This window comes from Sceloporus undulatus, chromosome 5, assembly GCF_019175285.1.
Source record: "Sceloporus undulatus isolate JIND9_A2432 ecotype Alabama chromosome 5, SceUnd_v1.1, whole genome shotgun sequence".
NCBI classification, from domain to species: domain Eukaryota; kingdom Metazoa; phylum Chordata; class Lepidosauria; order Squamata; family Phrynosomatidae; genus Sceloporus; species Sceloporus undulatus.
The window spans coordinates 1,915,932-1,935,565 of NC_056526.1; the positions used below are offsets into that span (position 1 = coordinate 1,915,932).

General features: G+C 44.3%; 1 protein-coding gene across 1 annotated transcript; it reads left to right on the forward strand.

Moving 5' to 3' along the window:
* Positions 1 to 1,780: 1,780 nt before the first annotated feature.
* LOC121931494 (guanylyl cyclase-activating protein 1-like) lies at positions 1,781 to 18,577 on the forward strand. Its single transcript, XM_042469318.1, has 4 exons — positions 1,781 to 2,109; positions 9,740 to 9,889; positions 15,802 to 15,892; positions 17,695 to 18,577. Exons 1-4 carry the CDS (start codon positions 1,915 to 1,917, stop codon positions 17,823 to 17,825), a joined length of 567 nt encoding a protein of 188 aa, XP_042325252.1. The 5' UTR covers positions 1,781 to 1,914; the 3' UTR covers positions 17,826 to 18,577.
* The last annotated feature ends 1,057 nt before the right edge of the window (positions 18,578 to 19,634 follow it).

Genomic DNA, 19,634 nt, shown 5'->3' on the forward strand with positions numbered 1-19,634 from the left:
GGGCGGCCAAAATGGCGAAGGGTCTGGAAACCATGAATTCCTATGAGGAAAGACTCAAGGAGCTGGGGATGTTTAGCCTGGAGAAGAGAAGGTTAAGAGGGGATATGAGAGCCCTGTTTAAATACTTGAAGGGATGTCATATTCAGGAGGGAGCAAGCTTGTTTTCTGCTGCTCCAGAGAACAGGACGCAATGGAGCAATGGATGCAAACAGCAGGAAAGGAGATTCCAGCTCAACATTAGGAGGGACTTCTTGAGAGTAAGGGCTGTTCGACAGTGGAACATCCTTCTGCCTCGGAGTGTGGTGGATTAGCATGGCCCCGGCCCTTATCTGGAATTCTAAAATAGGAAATGTTTCAAAATCCCAAACCCATTTTTCAGGGGTGACATAGACCTCCCCGGAAGTCTGGGCTGGAAGTGTCCAGTTTTCCTATGAAGGGATACTGCAGCAGCCAAACTGCACGGTGTCTCTCCACTCCAAAAAGAACCGGGTTCTTCTTGGGATGCCACACGCACGTCACAAGTGCACCATTGGCACACTCTTGATATAAGTGACGTGCAGCGACGTCTATACACTGTGCATCACTTGCGTCACGATGGCGGCCCACATATGGTCACACGTCCTAGGTTTCTGGAGTGTGCGGTCACTGCACACTCTGGAACCCTAGCACTTCCCTCCTCCCGTCTGTCCCGGGCCTAAGATAGTGACACCTTTGCTTTCTGATGGCTCAGTGTATAAACTTTGTTTCATGCGCAAAATTATTTAAAACGTTATGTACTGTGGGGCCTTGTTATTCTCTGGGGTTCGGTTCGAGGACTTCCAATGGATACCTAAATCCATGCATGCTCAAGTCCCACTAAATAAAATGGCATAGTAAAATGGCTACATCAAAGTTTGCTATTTGGAATTTATACTTCTTTTAATATTTTCAATCTGTGGATGTTTGAATTTGTTGATAAAGAATCAGTGGATAGGGAGCAACGACTGTATAAACTTACCATTCAGGCTGTGTGTATAAGATGTATTCAACACATTGAATTTCGTAACATAAGCATGAATGTCATGTTTAGACTTGAGTCTCATCTCCAAGATATCTGTTTATCCATTTTAATATCGTAGTCATTTAATTCCTTTTTCATTGTACTTTTTCTACTATGTTTCTAATTAAACTGTTTTTCAACGTTGTGAAGCCACTTTGAGTCCTAGTTCTGGGGAAAGAGTGGGATAATAATAATAATAATAATAATAATAATAATAATAATAATAATATATCCAAATATTCCAAAATCCAGAAACAATCCAAAACACTTCTGGTCCCATGCAGTGACTAGATAAGGGAGAATCAACTCATATCAAAATAGCACCAAGAGATCAAGGGGTATCTATCGATGGGGACACACTTTCCCTGCCTTCCTCGTTTCCTTTGCTGCTGGAAGAGTTCCTTAAGGGTCTCACTTTTCCCATAACTTCAAGTGATCTCTCAGTGTTTAACCGTTTAATCCAAAGAGTGCCACTGAGAATATCGATGGGGAGCTGAGAATAGCAGTAGCGTGTGGCGAAAACAATGTCTGGAACGGCTTGAGGTCAGTTTGTAAGGCCAATAGCCGCTTAACCCTCTCAACCTTTTGTGGTTTTTGTTCCCCAAAATAACAGGGCTGCTTTTCTTGGATTATCCCTCCTCCTTCTTTCCATTCCCTCTTGATATTGTTGACGCTCTTCTAAGGCTTCTAAATGGGTCTCAGGCCAGATTAGAAGGCCGTAATTGGCTCAGGAAAGTCGTCCGCCTCCAGTCTTTACTCTGTCTGGATGCTTCTAGTAAAAGGAGCAAGGAAGGAGAGACTAGTTCTGTCCGTAGCAAGACCCAGTGGGAGAAGGTGGACGGCGGAGGTCCCTTGCGTCCTGTAGCCACGGGAAAATGGGGAACGGCAACAGCACTCTGGACGACCTCCAGACATTGGAGATCCACCATTGGTACAAGAAATTCATGACCGAGTGCCCCTCCGGGCAACTGACCGAACACGAGTTCAAGCATTTCTTTGGACTACGAGGCTTGGAACCCGAAGCCAACAAGTACATAGAACAGATGTTCCACACCTTCGACATGAACAAGGTAGGCAGAGGATCTCCTCCAGTCAAATCAGCTCACCTTTCTAAAGTACACTCATCCCTCCATAGTTGCGGCTTTGATTATTCACGGATTTGATTAATATGTTCTCCCTCTAGGAATATCTAGGTCCTCCAGCACAACTCTATGGTCAGTGTCTGTCGGACATTGACCACAGAGTTGCACTGGAGGACCTGGAGATTCCTAGAGAGGTGTCTTCTCAGGTAAAAACATGGTGTTTTTGTTATTTTTCATGTTCACGGGGGTCTTGTGCCCCTAACCCTAGCGAATATGGAGGGACAAGTCTATGCTAGTTTGGAGAAGGGTCACAAAAGCAACAGTAGACGTGACTTTTTAGAAGTCGTGAGACCAGTTTGATGGCACTCCCAGCCGAATCAGAGAATAGGAAGGGCCAGTCTAGTCCAAGTCCCAGCCAAGCAAGACCCGACAGCTAAAGAATCCCTGTTAGATGCTTCAAAACCATCCAAGTAGAGAGTCCAGCACCCTCCCAGGCAGTCCATTGCACAGTTCATAGAATCATAGAGTTGGAAGAGATCCCAAAGGCCACACAATCTGCCATGCAAGAAGACACCATCAAAACATCCCTGTGAAATGGCCATCCAACCTCTGGCTGTCAGGAAGTTTAATGTTTCAGTGGAATCTCTTTTCCTGGAGCTTGCACCCACTGTTCCGTGTTCTAGAATCATAGAATCATAGAATCATAGAGTTGGAAGAGACCACTAGGGCCATCCAGTCCAACCCCCTGCCATGCAGGAAATCCAAATCAAAGCATCCCCGACAGATGGCCATCCAGCCTCTGTTTAAAGACCTCCAAGGAAGGAGACTCTATCACCCTCCGAGGAAGGAGTGCATTCCACTGTCGAACAGCCCTTACTCTCAGGAAGTTCCTCCTAATGTTCAGGTGGAATCTCTTTTCCTGCAGCTTGCATCCAAAGTTCCGGGTCCTGTTCTCTGGATCAGCAGAAAACAAGCTTGCTCCCTCCTCAATATGACATCCCTTCAAATATTTAAACAGGGCGATCATATCACCTCTTAACCTTCTTTTCTCCAGGCTAAACATCCCCAGCTCCCTAAGTCGTTCCTCATAGGGCATGGTTTCCAGACCCTTCTAGTCTCTGGAGCAGCAGAAAACAAGCTTGCTCCATCCTCAATATGACATCCCTTCAAATATTTAACCATGACCATCACGCCAACTCTTAACCTTCTCTTCTCCAAGCTAAAAAAAGGCAGCAGCTCCCTCGGCCGTTCTTCATAGGGCTTGGTGGTTTGCAGACCTTTGACCATCTTGGTCACCCTCCCCTGAACACAGTTTGTACCTTGGTAGAAAACAAGGTACAATTAAAAACATAGAAAAAACATACAATTAAAAAGGAATTAAATTACTACAAGGTCTACCTTGTTTTCTAGGTATGTATGTGTTATGTGTGTTCAAGTCGCTTCTGGCTTATGGTGACACCATCCTGGGGTTTTCTTGGCAAGATTTCATAGAATCCTAGAGTTGGAAGAGACCCCAAGAAGGGCCATCCAGTCCAGCCCCATTCTGCCATGCAGGAATTCTCAGTCAAAAAATCCCCATTGACAGATGGTCATCCAGCCTCCGTTTAAAGACCTCCAAGGAAGGAGACTCCACTACACTCCAAGGGAGTTTGTTCCACTATAGAACAGCCCTTACTGCCAGGAAGCTCCTCCTAATGTTGAGCTGGAATCTCTTTTCCTGGAGCTTGCATCCATTGTTCTGGGTCCTGTTCTCTGCAGTAGCAGAAAACAAGCTTGCTCCCTCCTCAATATGACATCCCTTCAAATATTCAAACAGGGCTATCATATCACTCCTTAACCAGGCTAAACATCCCCAGCTCCCTAAGTCTTTCTTCATACAACATGGTTTCCAGACCCTTCAACATTTTGATGGCCCTCCTTTGGACATGCTCCAGCTTCTCAACATCCTTGTTGAGATTTGTTCAGAGGAGATTTGCCATTGCCTTCCCCTGAGGCTGAGAGTGTGTGACTTCTTGCCCAAGGTCACTCAGTGGATTGCATGGCCAAGCTGTGAATCAAACCCTGGCCTCCAGAATTGTAGTCCAACACTCAAACTACTGCAACACGCTGGTTCTCCTTGAGTAGAGCATAGCAGTTGGCATGCTTAGGAGGACCAGAACCCACAGACTCATTCACTCTGGGCAGGATCAACGACCTAAACTCCATTGTAAGTTGCAGCTTCAGAGGACTGAGGTCCTATCTGTACAGAGCAGGATATTTTGGAGACAACCTGGAATATCCTGGCCCCAACATTGGGATCCAGATTTTCCAGGAAGCTGTAAAGCAAACAGGGACTTTTTAACCCCATATTAAGAAGGGTACCACTGAACAGGCCAGATGTTGTCCGGTCCATTTGTGTCCAGACTGCCTGCTGAGTGGACAGGGGGAGGCCAGTTCATTTGGCCCATGTAGACATGGCCTGAGACAGTCGATGAGATTTCCCTGTGTGTCGACTCACCATTCAGCCATTTATTCAAAGGTTCTACTCTACTTAGGATTACTCAATAGGATTTATTTTCCAACTCGGATGGCTGCTAGGTTTGCTTGATGGCTTCGGTGTACTGTATTGGACGGAAAGGCAGTTACTCTTAAGCAAAGCCTGGTCATTTTAGTTAGGACTATATACATATATGAGTAATCTATCCAAAACCTGTGGATTCTGCCCTTAAAGCTTAAGAGTAATACCTCTGTCCTGAAGCCACAACAACCCTGCAGCCTCACATCATACTTGCCAGCTGTGTCACTGTCTACACACACAAACACTTCAATGCCTGTTGGGCCACACCATACGGTTGTTATTATATGCCTTAAAGTTGTTTCTGACTTGGCAACCCTAAAGAGAACCAAGCTATCATGGGGTTTTCTTGGTAAAATTTGTTCAGAGGTTACCAGACTGGAAACTTCAGAGGGCTGTTGTACTTTTAATGGTTTAAAGCCCCATATGCAGACATTCCCTCTTCTGCATGACCTTTAAAGGTTCAAGAGCCCTCTCCAGTTTCCATTCTGCTAACCCTAAACGACAGACGTGAGCCTGCTTTAGTTACAGCTCTATTCAGGCTGCAGGAGATGGGAGAGAAATGGGCCAAGGGTTGAAATTTCTGAGTTTTTTAGAAATTTAATAAGTGTCTTTAAGCCTCAAATATGAAGTGTGGATTTTTGAGGCGCATGATGTACCCAGAATTTCATGTAAACTGTCTACCATACTCATAAGTTCACATGTTTGAAGCAGGATTTGGAAGGTTGCTGGTGAGTCCCTCGCCTTAAAATGCAATCGGTTTTGCATTTTACTTAACAAATTGATTTTGCATTGATTTCCTGTTTAATTTAGCAAACTGATTTTGCAAAATGATTGATTTTGCTAATCCAACTTATGCTTGACCTCTTCAGACAGGTGCTCCCTTAGTTGAGCAAGGAGAATTATTTCATGCTAAACAGAAGGAGTCTGGGTTCTGAATCCTCAGAACAACATTGCAAAGCTAAATTTGGAGGCTTTAACCATCCGTTCCTCCCACGATGGGACAAAGTGGGACCCTGCAGTCCCCTTTTTATGGCAGAGCAGAAATATTTTCATTAAGTAGCCAAGAAAGCAAAAAAGGGGTTTGTGGAATTGGGGAAGAACCCCAGCCTTTCTTCAAGGAGCCATGGTTGCATCATAAGCCATTCAGGAATTACCTGTGGGACACCTCACCAAAAGGCAGCTTAAAAAGCACCAGGAGCTCAACGCGGAGGTCACAGGCCAGGAATGCTCTTAAATGGCCAGCAATCTTGCATGCAAACAGGTGCCTCCTCCAGGTAGCTCAGCCTTACCTGGATGAAACCAGTTTCAGCACAGCGGTCTTATGGAGAGGGGCCAAAGGAGGTGAGCGGATCTTGTAGTCCAGGAGAAAGACTAGAAGAAGAACCTGTGGCTTCAAGGACAGGCTGAGCACCCCTTATCCAAAATGCTTGGGACCAGAGGTATTCCATATTTTGGATATTCCCCCCCCCGCCCCCGATTTTGGAATACCTGTGTTTGCGTATACATAATACACAATACACAATACAAGGATTTTTTAATGTTATTTTACAGTCATCACTCTGTATCCATGGACTCTGCATCCACAGCTTGAAAATATTCCCAAAAACCTTGATTTTGCCATTTTATATAAGGGACGCCATTTTACTACCCCATTGCATATAACTTGAACATTGGACTATTTGGAGACAAGGTTCGAATCTCAGCTTAGCCATGTAAAGCCATTGGATGACTAGGACAAGTCACACTTGCTCAGCCTCAGGGGAAAGCAATGGCTAACTTCTGAACAAATCTTACCAAGAAAACCCCATGATAGAGTCACCTTAGGGTTGCCTATAAGTTGGAAACGACTTGAACATACATAACAACAACAACAGCCATGTAGTTTGGTAATCCTTTGGTAATCCTTGGAACTAAACCCTAGCAGATACCAAGAGACCACAGTATTTTATTTTATGTTATTTATATCTTACCTTTCTCCCGATGGATAAAGGGACTCAAGGTGGTTCACAACAAGTTTAAAACCATACAAATTAAAAGCAATAAAAACATTAAAAGGTATAAATATAACAAAATAAAACCTATTAAACAATTTACAAAGTTTAAAATGATGAATACTAAAAAGTATTTTTTAAAACTTTGTACAAACATTACTACAGCATGCCCGCGCTATATGTGAGCTCGCCATACACGGGCATGAGGTCACGCATAAGGCGAGCTCTAATATGGTGAATAGGGCTTAAACTTAGACAGAAATTGACTTATGCGGGGGGGGGGGTCCAGAATGGATCCCCTGCATAAGGCAAGGGCTCACTGTATATGCATTTAATACCCCAACTTTCATCAAAAATGGCACAAAAATGTTTTTAACCTGCTGCCAAAAGGAAAACAGGGATGGGACCAATCTGGCCTCTCTAGGGAAGGAGTTCTGGAGCCTGGGAGAAAACCAGCAAGAAGCCCCTCTCTTTTGTTCCCACTAAATGAACCTGGGAAGATGGTGGGACAGAGAGGAAGGTCTCTCTGGACAATGTCAACTGGACTTTAGTGGGCTCATAAAGGGAGATACAGTCCTTCAAAAAGCCTGGACCCAAGCCATATAGGGCTTTATAGGTCAAAACCAGCACTTTGGATTGTGCCCGGAAACAGACTGGCAGCCAATGCAGCTGTTGCAAAAAGGGAAATGTATGCTCCTTGTAGCCAGCTCCATTTATCAACCTGGCTGCAGCTCTTTGGGTCAGCTGAAGTTTCTGAGCACTTTGCAAAGGCAGCCCCACATAGAGCGCATTACTGAATTCCAAGCAGGATATAAGTAAGGCATGTACCACTGTGGCCAAATCTGGTGTCTCAAAGAATGGGCGCAGTTGGCAGTGGGACACATTAGTGCCAGTCACGCTTACATTTTTTGCACTGAGAGATTCACATTTTGAACTGATTCACCATTCCCACTATGTTTTAAGGCAGCGAATCTCTCCATGGCATTTAAATCCGGTCTGAAGTTCTAATTCACCACCGTTCTGGATCAAAATGGTGGCGCATCCATTCCTGAACAGTGGCTGCACAATCTGAATCAATCCGATAGCTTACTCACACTATTGGAGATGCGGATTGTTGCGGTTCTCTAAAAAAGAACTGCTAAGGAATGCCAAATGCACCGGTTGCCCTCCCCACAAACTGCGTTGAGTACAATTGGTGCAAGTCTGAATGACAGGGAAATAACCCAGTTTCCAAACCGGGTTATTTCGTAGTGTGAATGGAGCCTAGTTTTAACTGTGAAAAAGCACTTCCGGTCTCCCTGAAACCTGCACCTCCAGGCTCAGAGCCAAATCCAGGCGTACCCCCAAACTAGAATCCTAAATTTACAGGGGAATTGTAACACCATCTAACACAGGCAGAATCCCTATTCCTGGATCTGTCTTTCGACTGACCAGGAGCACCTCTGTCTTGTCTGGATTAAGCTTCAGTTTGTTTCATCCAGTCCATTACAGCAACCAGACACCAGTTTAGAACAGAAACAGCTTCCTTGGAATTAAGAGGAAAAGCATGATAGATCTGGGTATCATCAGCGTACAGGTGACACCTTTCTCCAAAACTCTAGGCAATCTCTCCCAGTGGTTTCATGTACAGTCCGCCCTCCACATATGTGCCCTTGCCATACACAAATTCCAGCTTATGCAGACAGTGAGTGGCAAGTGACAAAATGTTGCATGTGCCAGAGGCATGTGCATGCCACCACACACAGGAGCGCACCACCATTCAATTACATGGGACTCCAGCATACATGAAATTTGCTTTACTTGGGGGGGGGGGGGGGGGCAGAACAGATCCCCTGTGTATGGCAAGGGCATACTGTAGATGTTAAAAAGCATAGGGGATAGGACTGAGTTCTCAGGGACCCCACATGCCAATGACCAAGGAGCTGAACAAGAAAGAAGGGAGCCGCTGTCGAAGAGGACTTCCAGGCCCCATCCCAGAGAGGTGACCCGTTTTCTCTTTCTTCCTTTGCCAAGGAAAGGAACTTGGGGATAGGAAGATTTATTATTCATTGCCTTATTGCTCACCTGTGTTGCACGACAAGGCCGCCATCTCAATGACAGATGGCCATCCAGCCTCTATTTAAAGAACCCCAAAGAAGGAGACTCCTCCACTCCTGGATGTCCCAGGAACCAATTTGACATCCTGGGACATCCAGTCACCAATCTGTAAGAGCTGTTTGACAGTGGACTGTCTTGGGGCAAGAGGTGGACTCTCCATCTTTGGAGGTCTTTCAAAAGAGGTTGGATGGAGTGATTTGTGTGGTCCCTACTTCTATGATTCTGTAAATATGGGGGCAGGATAGATATACAGGTCATACACACAGCTTACTGCACCCTGCTGTACCCGCTCCCACAAAAAAGTTTTACACACACACACACACACACACACACACACACACAAAATACAGTGGAAATGGCTTTTGATGGCAATTTTGACCCCCAGTGGGCTTTGAGGACCACAAAATGACTTTGGGAGGTGCATGTGGCCCATTGACCACACTTTGCTCACCAAGGGCATGATGGAATATGCAGCACCCAAGATATGGGTTGAGGAACATGTGCCCTTCCAGATGTCATTGGACAACTACTCCCATCGTTGCCCACCATCAGCTCTCCCGACAAGGACCAATGGGAATTGTAGCCCAACAACATCTGGAGGGTTTTCGGGCTCTATGGCCATGTTTGAGAAGAGTTTATTCCTGACGCTTTGCCAGCATCTGTGGCTGGCATCTTCAGAGAATGCAAATTCTCTGAAGATGCCAAAGTCACAGATGCAGGGAAAACGTTAGGAATAAACTCTTCTCGAACATGGCCACAGAGCCCAAAAAACCCACATAAAACTATGATGCCAGCCATGAAAGCTTTCGACTTAACATCTGGAGGGTCAACCCTTCTCCATTATAGGTCCTTGGTTAATTCAAGCATCTTGTGGTGCGGGCCAAGCCAAGATATCTCATTTCCTCAGCCCACTTTTCCTCTGGTCTGGTCTCAATCCTCCCTCCATCTTCTCTCCTCCTCGTACCTCGATTAGGATGGCCATATTGACTTCATGGAGTACGTGGCCGCCCTCAGCCTGATCCTGAAGGGGAAGATGGAGCAGAAACTGCGCTGGTACTTCAAGCTCTACGACGTGGATGGGAACGGATGCATCGACCGCAGCGAGCTCCTCAACATCATTCAGGTGAGAGGAACCGCTGTCCTGATGGGAGAGCCAGTCGTGGGGCTAATTTCATGCCCTCCAACTGTCCTGATTCGGCAGGAACAGCCTTGGTTAATCCTCTGCCGTCCCACTTTCTCAACAGCTTTTTAAAAGTCCCATTTTCTCTATCCCTCCTTCCCCTTTGTCCTCAGCTTCCTTCCATTGCTGCAGACGGAGTCCAAAGTACCAAAGTTGTTTACACTCCATCAGCTCAGCAGGGATGAAAGGAGAGGACAAGGGGCAGAATTTTGTCCTTCGTGAGATATTTAGGCAAAAGCAAACTGCTGCAGCCTTTCCTAGCTTGTCTGTTGTCCTTCACTAACAACCATCTTGGTCACATTTTGTACATGTAGAATAGGGCTGCAATTACATCTGCACTGCAGAAATAATGCCGTTCGATACCACTTTAACTGCCATAGCTCAATGCTATGGAATTCTGGGATTTGTAGTTTGGTGGGTTACCAGAGCTCTCTGACAGGGAAGCATAAATATCTCATAAAACTACCAGTCCCAGAATTCCATAGCATTGAGCCATGACTGTTAAAGTGGTGTCAAATTGCATGACTTTTACAGTGCAGACAAGAACAGTCAACCATGGCCCTGGACAGGGAAGGAATGATAGACAAGGAAGCCTGTGCAGTAAAAATGAAATGCACAGATATAGGATGGGGGACGCCTGGCTTGACATCAGTACATGCCAAAGGGATCTGGAAGTCTTAGCAGACCACAAGTTGAACATGAGTCAACAGTGTGATGCAGCAGTTAAAACGGCCAATGTGATTCTAGGCTGCATCAATAGAGGTATAGTGTCTACTAGATAGTACTACTCTATTCTGCTTTGGTCAGGCCTCACCTGGAATACTGTCTCCACTTCTGGGCACTACAGTCCAAAAATGATGTTGCCAAGCTGGAGCTTTTCCAGAGGAGAGCCATCAAAATGGTGGTGCAGTGGTTAAATACCTATATTGCAGCCACTCACTTGGTTGCAAGTTCAATACCAGCGAAAGGGCTCAGGCTTGCATCCTTCCAAGGAGGTCGCTAAAATGAGTCCCCAGAATGTTGGGGGCAATTAGCTTACAGTTGTAAACCACTTAGACACTGCTAGTTCAGTATGAATTGGTAATATAAATGAAGCTGCTTGTTTGTTTTGTTTTGAAGGGTCTGAAGCCATGCCTTATCAGGCAAGACTTAGGGAGCTGGGTATGTTTAACCTGGAGAAAAGATGGTTAAGAGATGATATGATAGCCCTGTTTAAATACTTGAAGGGATGTCATATTGAGGAGGGAGAAAGCTTGTTTTCTGCTGCTCCAGAAACTAGGACCCAGAGCAATGGATGCAAGCTCCAGGAAAAGAGATTCCACCTAAATATTAGGAAGAATTCCCTGACACTAAAAGCTGTTCGACAGCGAAACACACTCCGTCAAGACATTTGGTGGAGTATCCCTCCTTGGAGGTCTTTAAGCAGAGGCCGGATGGCCATCTGTCAGGTACGCTTTGATGTAGAGTTCCTGCATGGCAGAATGGGGTTGGACTGGATGGTCTTTGGGGTCTCTTCCAACTCTAAGATTCTATGAGACCATCCCACCAAAGATAGAATCAAGATACTCTTTCTTCTCCAGGGTGGAATTTCATTTTTCAACACAGAAAACAGTCTCTGCCTCCATTGGCTTTCCTTTCCAGAGCCTGATCCTGCTCAGTTTTATACCAGAGCAGAAGCTGCAGGTGTTTCAGAAACAAGCAGAACTGACTGGCTTGCAAAAGCTCTGACTTTGTTTTCCATCCTCTGTCCGCCTGTTAATGCCTTACTGTTCAACTTGGACCTTGTAACCCAAGGGCTCATCGATTCCTGCACTTGCGTCTTGACACACGACTTAGGAATAGGAACTCCCTTGATTGGAGTCAATGGATTCTGGCTCCTTGGTTGTAAAACCATAGAGCTGGAAGGGATCCCCAAGGGCCATGTAGTCCAACCCCCAGAAAAGTGCGGGAAATTCCCCACCAAATCACTCCTGAGAGGTGGCCATCCAACCTCTGCTTAAAAACCTCCAAAGAAGGAGAGTCCAGCATCTTCCTAGGTATTCTGGCTGCATCTGCACTGCAGAAATAATCCAGTTTGACACCATTTTAACTGCCATGGCTCCGTGCTACAGAATCCCAGGATTTGTTTTTGGTGAGATATTGAGCCTTCGCTGTTGGAGAGCGCTGATGGCACAGCAAACTACAGATCCCAGGATTCCATAGCCATGGCAATTAAAATGGTGTCAAACTGGATTGTTTCTGTAGTGTGGATGCAGCCTAAGCCTGTGGAGTTTCACACACAGAGGAAAATTGGAAGTTTAAATGGGGTTTATCCCATGAAAATTGTGCAATTATTATTAAATCACAATTACGATTTTCACACACAGCACTCTTTATTCCGGGAATAACCAGACACTAAACAGCAATAAATCATTCACAGGTTTTTCCCGTGTATGATTTGTTGTTGTTTATTGCCTTGTTATTCCTGGGTTAATGGTGCTTTAATCACTTTAGATCACAATGTTGTGTGAAAAACTTCATTGCGATTGCACAATTTTTGTGGGATATTCCCAGGATAATCATGTCATGTGAAAATTTTAATTGTGAATGGGCAATTTTCATGGGATAAACCCTGTTTACACTTCCAATTGTCCCCGTGTAACAAACTCCTTGGAAAGCTTATGCTACGATGTATATATAGTTCTGTCCATGGCTTTCCACTCCACCAAATGCATCTGAGGAAGTAGACTTAAGTCTAGCAAAGCTCATGCTACAAACGTCTTTCTTCCAGTTAGTCTCAAAGGTGCTACAAGATCCCTTTGCATGACCAGAAGTCAGGCAACCTTATTTTTCATGGGATCAGAGCTGGAAGGGCCCCATAGGGCCATCTAGGGCAGCCCTTTACCAATGCTGGACTCCACCACTAAAGTATCCTGAATACTTCTGCCTCTCAGGGAGCTGCTTGGTATGTCTAGCCTGGAGAAGAGAAGGTTAAGAGGTGATATGATAGCCCTGTTGAAGTATTTGAAAGGATCTTATATTGAAGATGGAGCAAACTTGTTTTCTGCTGCTCTAGGAAATAGGACAAAATGGAGCAATGGATGCAAGCTCCAGGAAAAGAGATTCCACCTAAACATTAAAAAGAACTTCCTGACAGTAAGAGATCTTTGACATCTTTAAACAGAGGCTGGATGGCCATCTGTCAGGATGGGGATGGACTGGGTGGCCCTTTTGTGGTCTCTTCCAACTCTAGGATTCTATGTTTCTGTCTTGTAAAGTGTTCATTCACACACGTCTCCTGCCTCCCTCCTTGGGAAACTGCGAGTGATTCCAAAGATTAGATCAGCTTACATTAGATTAGATTTATTATTTCTGTCCTGCTTTCCTCTCCCTGGAACGCAGAAAGCCGCTTATGGAATTAAAAGAGCAGCTAGCCTGATCAATGCAGCGTCTGGCCACAGTAATGTACCGGATAAGGGCTAACAAACGGAGGATGAGGCTCAGTCCGAATAAGACGGCCGGATTGGCCCTATTGCGATGCTCTTTGTCAAGGTAGACTCTTATACTGGGTTGGAATGGGCTGTTCTTGAGCCCTGTGTATTCCACCATGGCAGTCCCTGAAGGCAAAGGAGGCACTAATGCAGCTACCCTTGAACATTGTGTAGTTACAAATCTGTAGCGCTAGGTTACGAATCCATGACTGCAATACAGATGCCCAGTCAGAGTTCCAAAACCTTTACTTTTTAAGAGTAAAAACAGTACTAAACAATGCAAGGGGGTACAATCTATGTGAAAGGTGAATTGCCATCCATTGAGGTTCCCCCCATTTTGTGCAGCCTTGCTCTATGACTTTCATGTGAGTCATAGAATCCTAGAGTCAGAAGAGGCTCCAAGGGTCATCCAAACCCCTTCTGCCATGCAGGAACTCTCCATCAAAGCATCCCCTGTGACAGATGGCCATCCAGCCTCCATCAAGGAAACAAGCTGCATTAATTTTATTTATTGATGCAATGGCCAGGGAGGGCTTTCCAGAGATGGATACCTCTAGATCCCATCCCAAGGCATCCGCCGGGACTCTCAGACCTTTCCTTTCTTCTCTGACGCCTCCTTGGAGGAAGGCCATTCCACTTTCCGACTGTGTTTTGGAAGGAGTTGTTGTTGCACAAGGAAAAGCTGAGTTTGCACCAAAAGGTTTTGGCCATGCTCCATAGCGTAACAGAAAGAAACCCTGGTCATCAAATAGGGTCAGAGGTGTGTGTTTGTGTGTTGTAGAGAGAAAGGCCTTCAGTGCAGCTCTTTCAGCCAGCAAATGCAACCCTTTGTAGTGCTGGTGTAACACACAACCCCATAGTTTTAATTGTTTTAACTTTTAAAGCTGCTTAAAATCTGCTAAATTATTTAATATACTTCCAGCATCTCTAGATTATTGTCTTAAAGCTGTAGTTGTGTTAAACTGTTTACATTGGTTTTGCTTTGTACGCTGTCCAGGGTTCTCGCAATATAGGGATATAAGTATAAATATAGGAAGATAGTATAGGCTGCATCCACACAGCAGAAATAATCCAGTTTGAAACCACTTTACAAGACTCAGTGCTATGTGATCTTGGGAATTGTAGTTTGTTGTGGCACTAGAGTTCTCTGACAAAGGAGGCTAAATAGTTCAGGAAACTACATTTCCTAGATCCATAGCATTGACCCATGGCAGTTAAAGTGGTGTCAGACTGGATTATTTCTGCAGTGTGAATGCAGACATGGGGATATAATACAGGTTGAGTCTGTTTTATGCAAAATGCTTGGCACCAGTGGATTTTAGATTTTTTAAAATAATTTTGAAATATTTGCATCCATATAATGATAGATCTTGGAGGCGAGACTCATGTTTAAAATGAAATAATAGTAGTACAGTGGTACCCCGGGATACGAATGCGCCGCCTTACGAAATTTCCGGGTTACGAAAAAAATCCATTTAAAAAAACTGTTCCGGGTTACGAAGGTTATTTCAGGTTACGAAAAAATTTTTGGTGCTTTTCGGCGCTATTTCGCACGAAATCGCGGCTTTTCCCCATTAGCGCCTATGGCTTTTTCGCCTTCCGAAGATTTTCGGGTTACGAAAGCGGCGGCGGAACGAATTAATTTCGTAACCCGGGGTACCCCTGTAGTAGTAGTAGTTTTTCTTTCCCTCCTCTTCTCAAGACTCGAGGTGAGGTACATGTTAAAATACAAAACACAATAAAAAAAGAAAACCTGTAAAACCAACAGCTAAACTGCAATCTTATAAAACCATTAAACCCTTCTTTAAAATAAACCTGCCAGAAAAGATGTGTCTTTAATTCATTTATAATGAATTCCCCAGTTTAGCATTTGTTGTTTTTTAGCCTTTCTGGGTTCTTATTTTGATTAATTATTGATAATGGTTTCCCATGTAAATTGATGCTGTGATTTTTTTGGTCACATCTTCTGCTTCATTCCTGCATAATAAATGTCAAATTTCTCAGTGCTGGACCAGGGTTCAAGTCCTTGTTCTGCCATGGAAACCCACTGGCTGTCTTGGGCAAGTCACACTCTTAGCCTAAAATAGGAAAGGAATGGCAAACCACAAAAACCCATCCCTTCCTTACTTGCTTTCAGCAGAAGATGCCCTCCATTCAGCTGCTGACCAACTCCTTAATGTGGGCGCATTAATGTGTCTCTTTGGGAAAGCATTGATTTGAAAAAGACCCAGCATGGTGTAGTTAGTGGTCTGAGTGTTGGATCTGGTTTTTGCAATTGATGTGTATGATCGTGTTTTTTCAAGCTTGCTGCCTGTTTCAGTTCCTTGGAGGAAATCTGGGAGATTATTAATCCCAATAAATAAGTGATAAACTCTTCCATTGCAGGCGATCCGGGCCATCAATGGCTGCGACCATGAGACGAGCGCAGAGGAATTCACCAACCGAGTCTTTGATAGGATTGATGTCAACGGAGACGGTGAGAGCCCCTGGAGCAGCCCACGCACACTCCCCATACACACATACACTACACACATGGACGCACATTTACACTTGGGGTGAGCATCCATCACTTCCCATCCTGTCCAACATTTCAGTGTAGCTCCAAATCCAATGGAGGAGGAAAATCTCTGTGCCCAGAATGTCATTTATTGTACACTATTGCATGGTTGGCAATTCTGTGGCCTCTACGCTAGATGTGAACTTTGGGAATATATAGGTATATAGGTATGCTTTTTTAAAAAAAAGCCCATGCCTTTGATTGTACTCTAAAATATCGTTTCCACCCCACACCTAAACAGCAGCCCACAGTTACTTCCAAAAGCCACACAAAGGGACTTCTGGTCTCCCCAAAGTTGCTTCCACTTGTTGCCAGCCCCACTGGTGTGTGCCCAGTGAGGACCCAAAAGTGCCACAAGTGAGAGGGACGGTTTCAGTTGAGCCTCTCTTGCCACCTCAATCTTTCAGCTGCTTTTAAAACGTCCCACTTTGTAAAGAGATTCCCTCTTCTGCTTCTTGGTTGGAAAGGGGACTCCTTGCAATCGTCTAGCTGCCATCACCCATTGATTTTAACCTTTTTGACCCAATAACTCAATGGAGAGTTATGGAGGGATGTCACTTGCACTCTTCCACCTCCAGTTCTGCAGAGGCTTTCCTTTTGGGAGATGAGAATCCTACACAACAAGGCACATGAAAATGACACTGGGAAAAGGAGATTTTTTTCAAGGAAAGCAAGCAGTCTACATTGGGAAGAGGGCATGATTCTATACATGAAGGCACATCCCTTCAGGCATTACTTTAGAATACTTACAAACAGCTGAGGGAGTTTATCCCACGAAGGAGATCGGGAGTTTATCCCGTGAATATCCCCAAAACATCATGTAATTACGTGAAACGATTTCACATGACGTCGCACACAACCCACCATTAAAGTGGTCACAAAGAAGCATTAACGCACATCTTTTTACTTTCAGGATTTCAGCAACAATTTGTGATATCACTTTATTTGCGCAATTACATGTGATAACTGTAGCTATTTAGTTCTATTTTAATTCCGTTTTATACACTGTACTATTTTTGTCTGTTTTTAACAGTATGGTGTTTTTTAATGTTTTTAATGTTTTTAATGTAAGCTGCCCTGGGTCCCAGCCTTGGGAGAAGGGTGGAATATAATATAATATAATATAATATAATATAATATAATATAAACAATAGTAATAATTCTTGCAGTGATTCACCATTTTTGCTTAATTTGTGGGAAGCTTTAAATGCTCTTTACCCTCTATTTAATGCTGAAATTAGTCCCATTTAATTCTATTTTAATTCCGTTTTATATATGAAATTAGTCCCAGTGTGATAAACTCCTAGGTTATGTTCAGCCAAGCTTTCATAGTTCAGTAATTATGTTGTTGTTGTTGTTGTTGTTGTTGTTGTTGTAAGGCAAATGAGCCCTCAGGCAAAGAATTCTAAATGGCAGATCTCAGGATTTTGTAGGATGCAACCCAAAGGAACCCAGTTAAAGAAGAATCATATCAGTACAACTGTATTGTGTGAAAGGGTCCCAGGACCATAAATGGGTTCCCCTTCCCATGGTCCATAATGTGTGAAAGGACAGGACCGATGCAAAACATCAGGAATAAACTCTTCGAGAACACGGCCACATAGCCCAAAAAACCCACAAAAAAACTATGGATGCCGGCCATGAAAGCCTTTGACTTGAGACCTTCCCTCCCTTTGCTCAACATGCCTCTCTTTTTCTCCATTCCTCTCCACCTGCCACAGGTGAGCTTTCTCTGGAGGAGTTTGTGGAAGGCGCCCGGAAAGATGACGAATTCATGGAGGTGATGATGAAGAGTTTGGACTTGGACCACATTGTGTCCATGATCAACAGCGGCCGGCGCAACAGCGTCTAGGAGCAGACCTGGTCGGAGACAGTGGAGATGAGATGCAATAGGTGGCATGTGGAAGCAAGTGAGAGCATCTTTGTGGAGTGGGGTGCCATTGGAGATGTGGAGACCCCAAAGGAGAGCCAGGGCACTTGGGGTCAGAACAAAACCCACGATATCAGTACAAACAACTAGTTGCACTTAGGCTGGTCCTGCAAGTCTCTGAATGCCGCATTCTCTTTGAAATCTGATTTGCCCCTGACTTGGAGGTCAAGCTTGCCCATCTTCACCATGATCAGGGTGACCAGATGTGCTCACTGCAAAGGAGAAGAAGGCTCTGCAAAGTAGCACATTCAAGAAGAACGGAGGACATGATGCAATAAAAACTAAAAATACTCACAGCGGTATAAATTCATGCTCCTTAGTCACGCTCAAAATGGAGGACGTTTTGGAATCCTCCTGGGCAGAAGGAGGACAGTGCCCTGGGAAAGGAGAACGCCTGGTCACCCTGCATCATGATGGGCACTCGCTAGTCCTGGGAAATTTGCACATGCTAAATCCACTAGGATTTCCTAGACTTGGAAGAACAGCTTTCATATTTTTTCAGGAAGGTGTTAAGAGCCTTCAGGGATAATTTTGATTTTGCTAATTGTTTATGTCACAACTATTGCATTCAGTGATCCATGACTAATATTAGTACAAAAGAAACATTACTGTGGGTTCTGTAGGGAGTGGGATGGGAGGAGGTCACTGGGGCAGAGCAGCGCCAACCCTAGTGATGCCACTGGGGCAACAGCAGCAGCAGCAGTGGCACAAGAAACATGATGGAGTCACCACTGCTGCTACTGGTCATCTCTTGGGTGGAATCACTTGCAAAATCAGTAGTATTAGTTTCATCTCATGATTATTACTAAGAATAATTCTGTTGCAGTGAAGTATTAAAAAATCATCCAGGTGTCAAATATTCTAGGTACCCCACTGAATGTTAATATTGTGGACATTACTTAGAATCATAAAATCATAGAACCCTAGAGTTGGAAGAGACCCCAAGGGCCCTGATCCAGTCCAACCCCTTTATTCTGCCATGCAGGAACACTCAATCAAAGCATCTCCATTGACAGATGGCCATCCAGCCTCTGCTTAAAGAACTCCAAAGAAGGAGACTCCACCACAATCGCCGAGGAAGGAGTGTGTTCCATTGTCAAATAGCCCTTACTCTCAGGAAGTTCCTCCTAATGTTGAGCTGGAATCTCTTTTCCTCCAGTTTGCATCTATTGTTCCTTTGTGTCCTATTCTCTGGAGCAGCAGAAAACAAGCTTGCTCCCTCCTCAACATGGCGCCCCTTCAAATACCTAAACAGGGCTACCATATCACCTCTTAACCTTCTCTTCTTCATACTGAACATCCCCAGCTCCCTAAGCTGTCCCTCGTATCACTTTATGGTTTCCAACCCTTCACCATTTTAGTTGTCCTCCTCTAGACAATGTTCAATTTTCTCAACATCCTTTTTGAATTGTGGTGCCCAGAACTGGACACACTGTTATTCCAAGGGAGACCCGATCAAAGCAGAATAGAATGGTGCTATTACTTCCCTTGATGATGATGATGATGATGATGATGATGATGATGATGATGATGATAATTTATTTATATTCCACCTTTTCCTGCGGGAATCAAGGCAGATTACAGAACAAATATAACATTAAAATATAATAAAGAATAAAAATTCATAATTATAAACAGCCCTCTATCCCAACCCTCCCCCGATCATCAAAATAACAGCTAAAAAGCAATAAAAATAAAAATTAAACAGTATATATTAAAAAAAAACTAAAA